Here is a 14,794-nt window from a genome sequence, read left to right on the forward strand (position 1 = left end):
CACCTCCAGCAGCCTTTTCCTGTGGGGGGGAGGGCCCGCCAATGAGGGCTGGGCCTGTCACGTGGGCCTGACAGCTGGGGAGGGGGTGGCTGGCGACAATGTGGACCCGAGGCCGCTGGCGCTGTCTGCTGCGCTGCTGAGACCCCCCAGACTGCCGGCCCCCGGCCGCCCCCCGCGGGCTCTTGGCCTGGCTGCACCATGTTCTCCAGGAAGAAAAGGGAGCTCATGAAAACCCCTTCTATCTCAAAAAAGAACCGGGCGGGAAGCCCCAGCCCACAGCCCTCGGGGGTGAGTGAGCCTCTGCAGGGGCAGGGAGCGGCCGGGGACCTCAGAGCCACACTTGGGTGGCAGGGGAGATAAGGGTGCGCCCTGCATTTGGGGCCTGTGGGGCAGGGGCCCAGCCACACCATGCTGGGCCGGCGGGGGGCTTATGCCAGCTATAGCCCCCACCTGGCTGGACTGCGGGGGCCATGCAGGACCGGCCAGGACCCTGGCGTTCAGCTCACAGTAGGAGCCCCTTGGGATGGCAGCCGCATACCCCATCCTGGCCAGGGCTGGCCATGGGGTCCAGGGAAGCGGAGGGGGTTTGCCAGGGAGGGGAGCATTGGGGCCTGGACTCGAGGGTGGGAGGTCCAGGGGTTTGGGCGAGGGGCAGTACTGGGTGGGCGCCTGGCCCAGCTGTTGGGCCCCAGGTTGACGGGGCAGCAGAGCTCAGAATAGGTGCGCCGGTGTAGGGCCTGGGGGCTTTACAAGGCCTGCGGGCATCCCTGAGACCCGGGTCTACAGGACTTAGGATATGGGGAGGCCAAGAGGCTGAGGACCCTCCCTGGCCCTCCCTGCCTCCCACCAGGAAGTGGGGTGCCCCCTCCCCCGCATCCCCTTGGGCCCCGCCCCTGGCTGTGGTTTGGGCAGACGGTTGTTTGTGAAAGCTCCGGGGCAGAGGATGTTGGGTAACAGGTGTGGGAGGGGCAGAGACCCAAATCTCAGCCCTCTGACCCATGACCTTTGACCCAACGGGTTAGGCTGAAGACCCTCCAGAGCCCCACTTCACTTTTGGGGGGACTGAGGCAGCATCTGGGCTGGGGCACCTGTGTTACTAGCTCTCCACACCGTCCTGCAGGAGCTGCCCAGGAAAGACGGGGCCGACACGGTGTCCCTCGGACCCGGTCTGGAGCTGCCGAGCGCAGCCTCGGGCACACTCAGGCGGCCCACCAGCCTGAGCCGCCATGCCAGCGCTGCTGGCTTCCCACTCTCTGGCGCCAGCTCCTGGACCCTGGGCCGGGGCCACCGCAGCCCGATGACCGTGGCCAGCCCAGCTGAGCCGCCCACCGAGGGGCCCTGCCCTGACGCCGTGGAGGACATCTCCCATCTGCTGGCCGACGTGGCCCGCTTTGCCGAGGGTCTTGAGAAGCTCAAGGAGTGCATTCTCCATGACGGTGAGCGCTGGGCACGGAGGCCTGGCAGAGGCAGAGCAGATACATCCCAGACCCTGGGGGGGTGGTCAAGGCAGGGTGGAGGGAGGGACTTGGGGAGGCACAGAAGGGACTCTCACGGAGGGCTCCATGGAAGAAGCCGTTGCAGCTGAGGCTCTGAGGGGTGTATAGGAGTTTGGGGGCAACCAGGTTTGGGGGTGGCTGGTGAATGGAGTGACTGTGGCTGCAGCGAGAGCACACGGCAGGCTGGGGGACCCTGGGTGTTCTCCTGAGGGCCGCAGGGAGCCATAGAAGGTGTCAGAGCAGAGGGCACAGGGTCAGCGCTGTGAGTGGGAGCTAGGTGGGAGGGAGGTGAGCTGAGGTCTGGCTGGAGAGGGGTTCTGGACAAGGGGCAGGACTGGTGCGTGAGCTGCAGGACAGAGGGCCCTGGGATGGCAGTTCCGTTTTTCTCCTCCATGCGGCTGCTGACAGCCCGGCTTCCTGCCGAGTTATTTTCATCTGCTTCCTGTTTGTCCCTGGCACCTCGGCCAGGCGGGCGCAGTGCCACTCCTCCCAAAGCCACAATGCCCGCGCCGTGCCAGGTGCCTGCTTACAGATGAAGACACAGAGGCCCCGAGTGGGGCCCTGACCCTGCTGGCCCAGCCAAGGAGGGGCCAGTGTCAGGTCCGACCTCACCTCGGAGCCTCCGCCTCCTGGCGCTAATGCGGGGCTCTGCGGGGGAGGCACGACGGCTGAGGGGTCGGGTGGGAGCCCGCGGTTATCAGGGCCCAGTGGCCGAGCCCGGGCCGTTTCCTGGGGAAACTCTAATCAAGGTTCCCTTCGCATCCTGCACTTCCTTGACCAGGCCTGGGCGGGGCCGCGCCAGCAAGGGCGCCCCTCTCTGCTCTGGGCCGGGGGAAGGGCCTGGTGCCACTCTCCAGGCCATGGGACCTTGGCCACCTCGCCCTCTGGGAGCTTTAGGGGTGGTGTGTGGAACGGCGCAGCGACCCGCCTACTGCAACCAGATGTCTGTTGTCATGGGGCCTGCACCTTGGGGACCTCAGCTCGGACTGGGGTGGGGTCTCCTGGACCTCCCGGCCCCTCGCGCTGCAGCTTTTGGCCTCAGGTTCCCTGCTTGCCCTCGGGCTGCCCCACCCCACATCCTGTTGCCTGGGGTCCCAGGCTCAGCGCCCTGGTGGGGAGTGGAGGACCCAGGCCAGGGAATGGGGGTGCCGGGGTGGGGCTTAGCCCCGAGGGGGCGGGGTCTGCGGACCGGCCAGAGCCGGTATGACTGCTAGCCACCTCGACCACCAGCCAGCGGCAGCGGCACCTGTCCTGCGCGTTCAGGTCCTACGCCCGCGGCCACGCCATGTGTATCTGCGGGGCGGTGCACCCAGTGCTGGACCAGGGCCCAGTGCACCACTGCACGGGGCCCCGAGGTGAGGGGACAGTGAGGGTGCAGGGTACCCCGGCCTGTTCGAGAGCACGTGGCTCTTGGGGCATTTGCAGCCGGCCGCGGGGGACACAGCGGCTGCCAGTGCCTGCCTAGGTCCAAGCTGGGCACACCCGAGCTCTCCAGGCATCCTGCCTGCTGCAGGGCACTTGATGGCCAGGCCTGGCGGAGGGCGGGGGGCGGCTGGAGGACTGTCCCAGGAAGGGGCGCACATGTCCAGCTTCCATGTTCCTGAAGCCCCTGTTGTCCTATCCCGTTGTCCTAGGATTCAGGCAGCAAATGGGGGCCGGTCCTGGCATGGGGACAAGCACTTGGAGGAGCGTCGGGCCAGGGACCGCTTGGGGGTCTCTGGGTGGCATTCGGTGGGGTCCCGGTGCTGGGGGGGGCACCTGTCTTCAGGTCCCTTCTTTCAGCACAGACTCCAGCACAGAGCCAGAGGCCTGCGGGCAAGGGTGCCCTGCCCAGGCCGCCAGCCCCTCCCAGGCCTCTCACGGGTTTGTCTGCACTAAGTGGCGCTGTTCTGTGCGCCTCTTCTGCCCGCACACCCTCCTTTTTCCGCCCTGGAACGCTTGAGGATGGCCTTTAAAGCCGCTCGCCCAGATGGGGATGTGTCCTCCAACCTCCTTTGCTCTGACACCTCCTGTGGCTCCCCGCTGCCCTCAGGATGTAGCCGAGCGGGGCCCCCCTGCCCTGCTTCCTCAGGCCTTCCGAGCTGGCATAACTGGAAAAGCTTCATGACCCTTGACAAGGGGATTCCCCTCTCTGCGCCTTGGTCTCCTCATCTGCAAAGTGGGGACGGCGACAGTGCCAGCCCTGTGGGATGGCTGCCAGGGGACACTTGAGATAACGGGCGCGTGAGGCCCAGCGCCCAGGCAGGCAGGGCATGGAGGGAGCTGGACAGAGCCTCGAGCAGCCCTGAGGGGCTGGGGCAGGGAAGGGGCCACGTGGGCTACCTGGAAGAGGCGGCACTGTGATCTGAGGACATGCTTTCTGGAGGGATGAGGCAAGTGTTCTGAGCAGGACTGCCCAAGCCAAGGTCTGGCCTTTGCTGACCTGGACGGCAGCTCAGAGAGGGACTGTGCCTCACCTGAGGTCCCACAGTGAGACTCAGGCAGCTGCCCGCTGCCACTCCGCCTGTTTGCCCACATGGGGACAGGAGCTCCAAGGAGGAGGTGGGCAGGCTCTCCCTGGGGCCCAGCAGGCCCCATCCACCCTGCTCATACCTGCTCTACCTGGCAGACCTCCTTGAGGCCCGCCGGCCACTGGCCCACGAGTGCCTGGGCGAGGCCCTACGTGTGATGCGCCAGGTCATCTCCAAGTACCCACTGTTGAACACTGTGGAGACGCTCACGGCTGCTGGCACCCTCATCGCCAAGATTAGAGGTCAGCCATCCAGGATAGGGCAGCAAGGGCTTTTTGCTTGGGAGGGCATCCCTGGAGGAGGTGCCTTTTGAAGTGGGTTTTGAAGGATGCATAGGAGTTGGAAGGGCACACCTGCTGCAATGCCCATCCTGGGTTCAGGGCTCCCTCCAGTTAGTTGCAGGGGGCAGTCACCTCCCTGAGTGGGCCAACCACCCTTGTCCTGTTGACCCCTCCCAGCCTTCCACTACGAGTGCAACAATGAGTCAGACAAGCAGGAGTTTGAGAAGGCCCTGGAGACAATCGCCGTCTCCTTCAGCAGCACGTGAGTGTGGGGCCCGCAGAATGGGGTGGGGCGTGAGGGGCCCGTGTGCCTCTTGGCACTGACCTAGCCCGCCCTGCAGCGTGTCTGAGCTCCTCATGGGAGAAGTGGATAGCAGCACCCTCCTGTCAGTGCCTCCCGGGGACCCGAGCCAGGTGAGCAGGGTGGCCTGGGGGCTGCGTGGGCCAGGCTGGCGGGGCGGGCGAGCCATCCCTGTTCCTCTGGGCTCCGTGGTCTTCCTCTCTGCCCAGGGGGGCTGGACTTACACATGCCTCTGTCCCATACAGTCCATGGAGAACCTGTATGGGCAGGGTGGGGAGGGCGCGCCCCACAGCACCGAGGACTGCGACCCGGGTGAGTCTCTGGGCCGCTGGCAGTGGGCTGGGCCGAGGACCTTGGGGTGCAGGCTGGAGCCAGGCAGGGGTGGGGCTAAGCAGGCCCCCCACAGGCTGCCTGGCCCCCGAGGAGGTGGACACGCTCCTGCAGCGCTGCGAGGGGGGTGTGGATGCCGCGCTGAAGTATGCCAAGAACATGGCCAAGTACATGAAGGACCTCATCAACTACCTGGAGAAGCGGACGGCGCTGGGTAAGGCATGAGGCGCCGCGGTGTGTGTCAGGGGGGCCGGCTGGGGGTCCCGCACCCCACTCACATGCCTCCCGCCCGCAGAGATGGACTTTGCCAAAGGCCTACAGAAGATTGTGCACAATTGCAGACAGAGCGTCATGCAGGAGGTGGGGCTGTGCGGGCTGCGGGGGCACCGGGCCGGTTGGGCCTGGGTGGGAGTCTTGGCCAACCGACAGGGGCCAGAGGGAAGGGTTTCCCACCTCCACTCCGGTGGTGCTGACGGCAGCCACGGGAGCCAGACGGGGGGCAGGGCTGCGCCCTGCTCCAGCCCCACACCTAAGGCCACTGGCGCCCCCCACAGCCCCACATGCCCCTCCTGTCCATCTACTCGCTGGCTCTGGAGCAGGACCTGGAGTTTGGCCACAGCCTCGTGCAGGCAGTGGGCACGCTGCAGACCCAGACCTTCATCCAGGTAGGTGGGCTGTGCCCCGGGGGGGGTGAGTGGGGTGCCAGGATCCCACTCACAGCCCGTCTCGCCCCAGCCTCTGAACCTAAGGCGGCTGGAGCATGAGAAGCTCAGGAAGGAGGTCAAGGAGTCGTGGCACCGCGCCCAGAGGAAGCTGGTACGCCTGCATGGGGCGGTGGGTGGGCGGCGGCCCCAAGGTCCGTGGGCCCCGGTGCTGTGGCCTCCAGCCATGGCGTCACAGGTCAGAGTGGGTGCTACCTTCAGGCAGTTCCACCCGTGTTGCTCAGTGCGTGTGGGAGGCCCCAGCCCCCACTCACAGCAGCAGCCCGGAAATGGGAGACCCTGTCCCCCACGGTCCCAGAGGCCGGCCCGGGGCTCCCACTCCCACGTGTCTCTCATCCCCCTTTTCTCCTAGGGGTTTTCCCAAAGCCGCCGCTATCTCTAATGGCCTTTCGGCTTAGCTTTTGGGGTCTGGGGTGAAGAGCCCCCACCCCCCACCTTGCCATGCCTTCTAGCATGTCCCTGCGAACGCGCCTGTCCCCGCTTCTGTGCGCAAGGTGACACCTTCCAAGCGCCCTGTTCTGCTCCTGGTCGCCCCCCTCCGCCCGCGTCTCAGTTCCTGGAAGCATCCTCACCCCTTTCTCCGTGCTCAGCTGCAGAGGCCACTTGGCTCAGTTCTCCAAATGGGCATTCTAGCTGTTGCTAAGCGGTTCCTGCTTCAAACAGCGCTGCTGTGACCGGCTCGTGTCCGTGCCTCCGTGTGTGTGTGCCCTGGTGTGTATCTGACCCTGGCCTCTGAGCGGCGCCCAAACAGAGCAGCCGAGTTAGGTGTGAGCGAGTGAGCTCCTCTCCCAAGCCGTAGCTACGCTTTTCTCTCATTCCGTGTTCTGCGCTCACCTGGCTTGCACAGGGGCCAGAACTCTTCACCTACTAGGGAACTCAGCCCTCGATAATGTATAGACTCCCCCAGTTTATCGTTCTGACTTTTGATTTTGCCTGTGGCCTGTGTAGCCAGGTAGAAACGGCAATTGTGAGTAGACGTCTTGCCTTCTGTGGCCTTTGGATTTTGTGTCATGTACTGGAAGGTGTTCCCCACACATGGTCATTTAAAACAACTCTCCTCGGTTTCTCCTACTACTAGTATGAATTTTCCTCTTTATGTTTAAATTTCGGTTGGTGGAGGCCGTGAGGCACGGCAACCAGAAGGCCCACGGGCTTTGACCAGTAGGTGCTCTTCCTGCCAGGCCTGAGGGCGTGTGGCTTCCTTCCATGGCGGCCTTACTGTTCTCCTCGGCAAGAAGGGAAGTGAAAGAGACAGAGCTGTGGAAGGGGTGGGTGTAGCTGCCGGCAGCGCGTGGAGCGTGTGCTGCGGCTTCCTGGGCTATCCTGGGCCGGCGTGCCAGAGGCCCATCCCTCCTGGCGGACGCTGGAGGTGTGCCCTCCTGTTTGTCTGCCAGTGGCTCTTGGGCAGGGACCTCTGTGTGCCCGGTGGGGACCGCTGTGTGCCCGGCGAGGACCTGTGTGTGCCCAGTGGGGACCTGTGTGTGCCTAGCAGGGCCACAGGATCTTGGCGCAAGATGCAGGTGGTAGAGGTGCCTACCTCATGCTGCAGCTGGTGGGGTGGGGAGGGAGGCCCGACGCTGGCTGCCTCCCTCCCATGCCCGCAGCACGAGGCGGTGTCCAACCTGCGGAAGGCCAAGCAGGGCTACTTTCAGCGATGCGAGGACCACAACAAGGCTCACCTCCTGGTGTCCAGGGCTGAGGAGGAGCAGGCAGGCACTGGGCCTGGGGCAGGGGGCACGGCCTCCAAGACCCTGGACAAGCGGCGGCGCGTGGAGGAGGAGGCCAAGAACAAGGTGAGGGCAGGTAGGGGGGCAGTGCGCCCGGCCAGGCTGTGGGTCCTGCCTGCCGGTGGGTCCCGGCGGGGCCTGACGCCACCCCAAGGGCTGGGCCTGAGCTGAGGCCGCCCCGGCCCCCTCGCTCACTCCCCAGGCGGAGGAAGCCATGGCCACGTACCGCACATGCGTGGCGGACGCCAAGACGCAGAAACAGGAGCTGGAGGACACCAAGGTGACGGCGCTCCGGCAAATCCAGGAGGTCATCCGGCAGAGTGACCAGACCATCAAGTCGGTGTGTGCGGGCGCCAGCGTGCAGGCGGGTGGGGGCTGCCGCCGCTGGCCCCTGACCGCCACCCACCTGCCCGCAGGCCACCATCTCCTACTACCAGATGATGCACATGCAGACAGCCCCGCTGCCCGTGCACTTCCAGATGCTGTGCGAGAGCAGCAAGCTGTACGACCCGGGCCAGCAGTACGCCTCCCACGTGTGCCAGCTGCGGCGCGACGAGGAGCCAGATGTCCGCTACGACTTTGAGCCCCACGTCTCCAGCACCTGGTACGGCACCTGCACGTACTGGGGACGGCAGCACCCAGGGCTGTGGGCGGGAAGTGCTCTGTGACCCACACCACGGTCCCTGCCTCCGCTGTCGGCCCCGCCAGGTCCCCCGTCATGCGCGCCCGGAAAGGCAGCTTCAACGTCAGTGATGTCACGGGCACGGAGGCTGCAGGCAGCCCCCCAGAGGAAGGAGGGCCCAGCGATGGGGCGCTTGCCAAGGGGAGCAGGGGTGAGTGCCTGGCGGGGACACGGGGCGGCTCCCAGCCCCACTCAGCCCTTCACCAGACGTGCCTCCTCCCACAGGTAGGCGCGGGCACCAGCCGCACAAGTCCTGGCCCATCTCCATCTCGGACTCCGACGGCAGCCTGGACCCCAGCCCCAGCTCAGGTGAAGGGGTCCCATGGCCACGGGGGTGAGGATAAGGGAACTGTCTGGCTGGTGTCTGGCTTGGGGTGCTGCTGACACCCCCATTTCCTAACCAGGGGACTTTAAGAAGTTTGAGCGGACATCGTCCAGCGGCACCATGTCATCCAGTGAGGAGCTGGCGGACCCAGAGGGTGGTGCAGGGGTGTCCGCCTTCGAGCAGGGTGAGGGGCCCAAGCCAGGCAGTCATGGGAGCAGGTGTGGGCCTACTGGGGTCTGGCTCCACCTGCCTCCATGAGGCTGACTGTCCGCTCTCCCCAGCAGACCTCAACGGCATGGCCCCCGAGCTGCCAGTGGCTATGCCCAGCGGCCCCTTCCGCCACATGGGGCTGTCCAAAGCAGCCCGTACCCACCGGCTCCGGAAGCTGCGCACGCCAGCCAAGTGCCGGGAGTGCAACAGCTATGTCTACTTCCAGGGTGCCGAGTGCGAGGAGGTGAGTGGGGCCCAGGAAGAGCATCTGGGAGGCGGGCACAGGGCGCTTTTGGAAACCACAGCGCCAGGCGGGTATGAGGGCTTCCCAGGGCGGAGGCGCAGCCAGGGGTCACTGTCTGCCCGTCTCCAGTGCTGCCTGGCCTGCCACAAGAAGTGCCTAGAGACCCTGGCCATCCAGTGTGGCCATAAGAAGCTGCAGGGCCGCCTGCAGCTCTTCGGCCAGGACTTCAGCCGAGCTGCCCGCAGAGCCCCCAACGGCGTGCCCTTCGTCATCAGGAAGTGCGTCTGTGAGATCGAGCAGCGGGCCCTGCACACCAAGGTGGCCACCGGGGTGGGCGGGGTTCTCCCTGGGGCAGGGGGCGGGGGCCGAGGTTGACGGTGATGGTGGCCCCCACAGGGCATCTACCGGGTCAACGGGGTGAAGACGCGTGTGGAGAAGCTGTGCCAGGCCTTCGAGGCCGGCGAGGAGCTGGTGGAGCTCTCCCAGGCCTCGCCACACGATATCAGCAACGTGCTCAAGCTCTACCTGCGCCAGGTGTGCTGGGGAGGGGCGGGGGCGGGGCTGGCCCAGGGCGGACGTGGCTGTGCACTGACTCACGCACCCCCCCACCGTAGCTGCCTGAGCCACTCATATCCTTTCGGCTCTACCATGAGCTTGTGGGGCTTGCCAAGGACAGCCTGAAGGCTGAGGCCGAGGCCAAGGCGGCGTCCCGGGGCCGGCCAGACGTGGCCGAGAGCGAGGCCGTGGCCGTGGCCATGGTGGGCCGGCTACGGGAGCTGCTGCAGGACCTGCCCCCCGAGAACCGGGCCTCACTTCAGTACCTGCTGCGGCACCTGCGCAGGTGAGCCGGACGGGCCGGGGCCGGGGGTGGCAGGGCTGGAGAGCCGCTCGTACCCACTCCTGCGTCCTCGCAATCCCCCCAGGATCGTGGAGGTGGAGCAAGACAACAAGATGACTCCGGGGAACCTGGGCATCGTGTTCGGGCCCTCGCTGCTGCGGCCGCGGCCCACCGAGGCCACCGTGTCCCTCTCCTCGCTTGTCGACTATCCCCACCAGGCCCGCATCGTGGAGACCCTCATCACCCACTACAGCCTGGTGTTTGAGGAGGAGCCCGAGGAGGCGCCTGGGGGCCAGGTGAGGGCGTGGGGACCCCGGGCTGTCTGTTCCCGGCAAGTGCCGTGGGGTCGGTAGGCCCCCTTGCCAAGGGCATGCAGGAAGCACCGCGGAGGCCTGGCTCAGACAGGAGCTGAGGGTGTGTGGGCTCAGTGGGGTGGCCCAGCCAGGACAGAGCCCCACGGCTGGCCCCCCTGGCCCTCCTCTGCCCCTCACGGCTGCCTGTGCCCACCCCCGGCGCACCTACCACTTTGCCTAGCCTCTGGGTTCCTGTCTCTGCAGCTCCGTGTCCCCTGCTGCCCGAGCAGCCGCTTGCCCCCGTGCCCGAGTCCCTGTGACGAGTCTTTGATCCTCGTCTGGGTCTCCCCGTGCTCACGGGAGGCAGGAGGAGGAGGTTCGCAGCCTGGGTGAGGCCTCGGGAGAGCAGCTCCTGCGCTGGTGTCCGGGCAGGGGCCGGGCCTGCTGCCCTAGCTGGACGCACTCAGCCTGTGTGGGACTCGGGACCAGGGCATCACACGTCTTCGGCTGCAGCGCATGTTAACAGTTTAGAATTGTTAATTTATAAGACAGGAAACGGACGTTGGATGGGCTGGCCTCCCGGCCCCTCCGTGACCTCTGTGCCACACCCACAGGAAGGGACGTACAACCAGCGGGCTGAGGTGGTGGTCCAGATGCCGTACCTGGAGGCGCGTGAGGGGGCTGCCTTCCCCCTGCAGGAGGCGGCTGAGGATGGGGGCCAAGGTGAGCAGCGCAGCCCCAGCGCCTGCTGGGGCACACGGGGGGCTGGCGAGTTGGCGTGTTGCAGGCCCACAGTGCCCGGCGCACCTTCTGCGGGCTCTGTCCTACGGATGGCATGTCTGTCAACTACATCTTCAATCTGTGGCCCACAAGCACGGGTGGCCTCGTCGTGGCAGCCACCTGAGTGCTGAGAGTCACCTGGCCCGTGCTGGGAGGTGGCAGGTGGGTGGCCGGGCAGTTCCCCATCCCACCAGCATCTCCCCCTCTTGGCTTCTCAGGATCCCGCGTTGCCTCCAATGACTCTGACTCTGACCTGGATGAGGCCTCGGGCCTGCTGTCCCCGGCGGGCGGGGCCACCCTGCACCGCCTCAGCTTCCTGGAGAAGCAGGGCAGCGAGGCCGGCACGGAGGGGAGCCGAGGCAGCCGCAGCGGCAGCAGCGAGGAGCAGCTGGAGGCCGTGGCCGGGCTGGGCGGGGACGGGGACGGGGACAGGGCGGGCGAGGGCGAGGACCTGGCCCAGCCACTCTCCGAGTACAACACCAACCAGAACAACAGCGTGGCTGGGGCCTGGCTGCCTGCCATGAGGCTCTGTGGCGGGTGGGCTGCGGTGGGTGCTGGCCAGGACAGGCGGCCGGCGTTCGTCTAGCTGGGGCGGGCCTGGTTCCCATCCCCGTGGGCATCCCTGTGCCCGGCCACGCCGTCCTGGGCTCTGTGGCCGGAGCTCTCAGGCTGCGCGTCCACTCACCGGGGGCCTCCTCCCTGCCACCTGCAGTGAGGGCAGCACCGGCCACCTTTTCCAGAGGCTTCCAGGAGCTCGTATCCCTGTGCCCCTGTGCCCCTGTGCCTGGCAGGTCCGCTTGGCCAAGCTGGAGTTACTCCAGGGCTGTGTGGAAGAGAAAACATCCCTGCTGAGCGACCCCTTTCCTTGGGCCCAGCCACCCGTCCACCACAGGCTCTGCCCTGGCCTCATGCCGCCAGGCCGTGGTGGCCACGCTGGGTGGGCTGGCAGTGGCTTCAAGACGCCCTTGCTTTTATGGAGAACTGGGCTTGGACTCCTGGGCCTTAGGTACAGGGTTAGTGCCCTCTCAGGCCACACTGTGGTTCTTTGACATGCATTTATTTTGCTTAAAATAAAGTTTTTGACCTGGGCCCGTCTTCTCTGGCAGTGGCAGAATGGGGACAGAGGCTCCTTGCCGGGGAGGGCTGTGAGGAAGAGGGACTCCACCGAACACGGCCTCACTGGGCGCATGCACCCCCGTGGCCCTTGAGGCAGACGGCGTAGACGGGGGCTCCTGTGTGTAAACTTGCTCAGTGCTGTGCACTAGACCCTTCCTAGCGCGGAGTGCCCACTGCCCGTGCAGCCGCCAGCCCCCATGGCTCCTGAGCACTGGAAATGTGGCCAGTTCCTCAGCTTGGCTTTATCCAGAGGGCTGACAGCAGCATGTGGGAAATTCGATGTGATTCGCACACAGTCACGGTTTAAGCAGTGGGGCAGCAGAGGGGCCACCCCTCCTGACAGGGCACCCCTAGCCAGCCGCATAGCCCAGCTTTGCTACGGGTGCAGCAGCTGGCCTGGGCCTGGCCTCCCGGCAGCAGCTTTCTGAGAGCGTAAGGGGAGGGCGCGGGCCTGGCAAATGGCAGCCTCTCGCTGCAGTTCTCTTGCAAAGGCTGGGGACACACCGCACCCACTTGATCACATGCTGCCTGAGGCCACTCCTGCCCCACGGGGCAGCAGAGTTAAGTGCTACAGGAACGTCTGTCCAACTGCTGACTGACGACATACACTTTAAAAAGGTCAGAAGAATTAACAGATGAAACCAACTTTGCTCACAGTGTTCAGAAGGTGGGCAGTTTCCCACTTACGGGCACTGATCAAAGCAAACGTCATGAAAAGCATCTAGATCCCAGATGCAAACACCTCAGCCCAGGTGCTGTTAATGAGGCTCCTGATAATCCACAGATGGTGCCAGCTTCAGGCAAGGCTTGACCCAGGCTCACAGCATGTCAAGGTGGCCAGTGAACTATGTGAACACTAGACCCCACTCTTCAGCCCAGCCAAACCAAGCGGGCCACCTCTTCTGGAGGCCCCAAGGCAGGGGTCAGAGCAACAGCCCACCCAGAACCAATTGTGGGGACTTGGCGCAGGTCATGCCTGGTGGCATGGGGTCTGGTCCCAAGGGACCATGGGGTGAATGCTCGGAGGAAAGTTCAGTGCTGCTGGACGGGAGGTACCAGCAAGTTCCCCGCAAATGACAGGCCTGCCCTCATCCTCCCAGGCTGGAACCTGCCTGACGCGTGAGCAGAGCCCCTAGCCTCAGAGACAAAGCAAATTCAACCGAAAGCAAAAGGAATTTTCATGGACGGTGAGCTGATGCCAGAATTCATTTGCAAGAATAAATTCTCAAGAATAGCCAGGACCATTTTTTTATTGTGGCAGAGCACACCCAATTACCATTTCTACCATTTTTAAGTAGCACAGCTGGAGGCATGAAGCACATTCACATGTCGTGCAGCCATCCCTGCCCTCTGTCCCTAGAACTTTCCGTCTGCCCAAACTGAAGCTCTGTCCCCATGAAACAGTCACTCCCCACACCTCCAGCCCCCGGCCCACCACCCACTTTCTGTCTCTGCGGATGGGGCTCCTCTGGGGACCTCCCAGGGGTGGGATCGGACAGGACCTGCCCTTCTGTGTCCGGCTCATTTTGGCCTAGATGGTTTTTGAAAACAACGCATGTGTACTTGGGAGGAAAGGAGAGAGTTGCTCTACTGTCAGACATACTGTGTCACTAATTCAGGAACATTAAGTCGGTCACGGGAGAGGGTCTCTAAGCAGACCTGCCTGTTTGTGCACACACGGGAGGGTGGCAGTTCAGGGTGGCGAGGAGAGGACCCACCAGCCCATGAGCCATGCCCCCCAGACCACCGTCTGCCTGGGGGCGGTTACATCCCTACATCCTGCAATGACCACAGGTAAATCACAGGACCCAAGCTGTGCGTGTAAACACCAAATCTGTCAATGGCTACTTTAGAAACACAAAAACAGGAAAAATTGTTTTTCGTTTCAGGTGTCTGATAAGGGACACGATCTCTAAGGACACTGCATGCCAAGCACAAGTCCTACAACACAAAAAGACGCACTGACCTGCAGGCAGAGGGTCTCAACAGTGTTTCTCAAAAGATGACCCACACGTGGCCGAGCTCAGGAATAGACTCAGTGTCACTAGTACTCAGGGAAAATGATTCATAAGTGGTCAGACCCCCCACACACAGAAGGATGACAAGCACGTGAACACGCATGCAGAGGAACCCCCGCACATCCCTGGCAGGGCTACGGTAGGGCGGCTGCTGTGGAAAGCAGTTTGGTGGTTCCTCAAACCGGTCACCAGTTTCCACAGGACCCAGCAGCTCCCCTCCCGGCTCACACCCAGGAAAAACGCACACACACCCAGAAACCCATACACGATTCCTAAGGCAATGTTCACGGTTGCTGAGAAGCAAAAACAGCCCAGATGTACTTCAGCAGGTCAGCAGATGCAGACGTGTCCACCCACTCATCATACAGCAACAAGCAGCACAGCCCTGCCATGCACATGTGGACATGCCACTGACACGGCCTCAGTGAGACGCCAGACACACAGGCCCCACAGTGCGGTGTGACCCTATTTCTGTGAAATGTCCAGAACAGGCAAATCTAGACAGCACATGGCCTCGTGGGTGCTGGGTGCTGGGGCAACTGCTGATGGGGATGGGGCTTCCGGGGGAGATGGAATGTTCTGGAACTGGTAGTACCAAGACACTGAATTGTACATTGTAATAGGTGAGCTGTATGGTATGCGGGTCGTATCCCAACAAAGCTGTAAGTCAAAGAAAGAAAACCAAACAACTGCTCCTCCGGGGTGGGGAAAGCCTCTGAATCGGACCCTAACGAGGGAGTGGACAGTGGATCCCAACCTCTATGCAGAGGCTGAAATCAGAGCCGGAGTGCAGCTCCCGCTTCTGGGCCAGGGTGGCGGGCAGGCACACACTTGCCCACACTGCAGGGAGCAGGCCCTGGAGAACCGGGGGCCAGGCTGCTCACCCCAAACCTGTTACTCTGCCCTGGATTTTCAGACGAA

At 64.2% G+C, this 14,794-nt stretch overlaps 1 protein-coding gene across 4 annotated transcripts; it reads left to right on the forward strand.

The window, feature by feature from the left end:
• The first annotated feature begins 14 nt into the window (after positions 1–14).
• On the forward strand, positions 15–11,827 carry ARHGAP45 (Rho GTPase activating protein 45). 4 transcript variants are annotated; one of them, XM_036889973.2, is made up of 23 exons: positions 15–288; positions 1,121–1,436; positions 4,105–4,248; positions 4,465–4,549; positions 4,629–4,701; positions 4,834–4,900; positions 4,995–5,132; positions 5,214–5,278; positions 5,473–5,583; positions 5,654–5,734; positions 7,245–7,433; positions 7,570–7,707; positions 7,784–7,971; positions 8,076–8,200; positions 8,257–8,358; positions 8,454–8,558; positions 8,656–8,828; positions 8,958–9,146; positions 9,225–9,362; positions 9,443–9,669; positions 9,752–9,962; positions 10,574–10,682; positions 10,958–11,827. In XM_036889973.2, exons 1-23 carry the CDS (start codon positions 199–201, stop codon positions 11,323–11,325), a joined length of 3,432 nt encoding a protein of 1,143 aa, XP_036745868.2. In that variant the 5' UTR covers positions 15–198; the 3' UTR covers positions 11,326–11,827. The 4 variants fall into 4 exon arrangements, with proteins under 4 accessions (XP_036745868.2, XP_036745872.2, XP_036745867.2 ...); XM_036889977.2 differs by having other exon boundaries at positions 17–288; positions 8,275–8,358; XM_036889972.2 differs by lacking the exon at positions 15–288 and adding an exon at positions 346–507.
• The last annotated feature ends 2,967 nt before the right edge of the window (positions 11,828–14,794 follow it).

The sequence above is a fragment of the Manis pentadactyla genome, chromosome 12 (assembly GCF_030020395.1).
Source record: "Manis pentadactyla isolate mManPen7 chromosome 12, mManPen7.hap1, whole genome shotgun sequence".
In the NCBI taxonomy this organism is placed as follows: domain Eukaryota; kingdom Metazoa; phylum Chordata; class Mammalia; order Pholidota; family Manidae; genus Manis; species Manis pentadactyla.

What these genes read in the sequence shown, in the direction of transcription:
- ARHGAP45 (XM_036889972.2), top strand. Translation starts at nt 409, where the DNA reads ATGCTGGGCCGGCGGGGGGCTTATGCCAGCTATAGCCCCCACCTGGCT. An exon ending in GGAGAAGCGGACGGCGCTGG is followed by an intron (nt 5,133 to 5,213) that starts GTAAGGCATGAG and finishes TCCCGCCCGCAG; the next exon opens with AGATGGACTTTGCCAAAGGC. An exon ending in AGACCCAGACCTTCATCCAG is followed by an intron (nt 5,584 to 5,653) that starts GTAGGTGGGCTG and finishes GTCTCGCCCCAG; the next exon opens with CCTCTGAACCTAAGGCGGCT.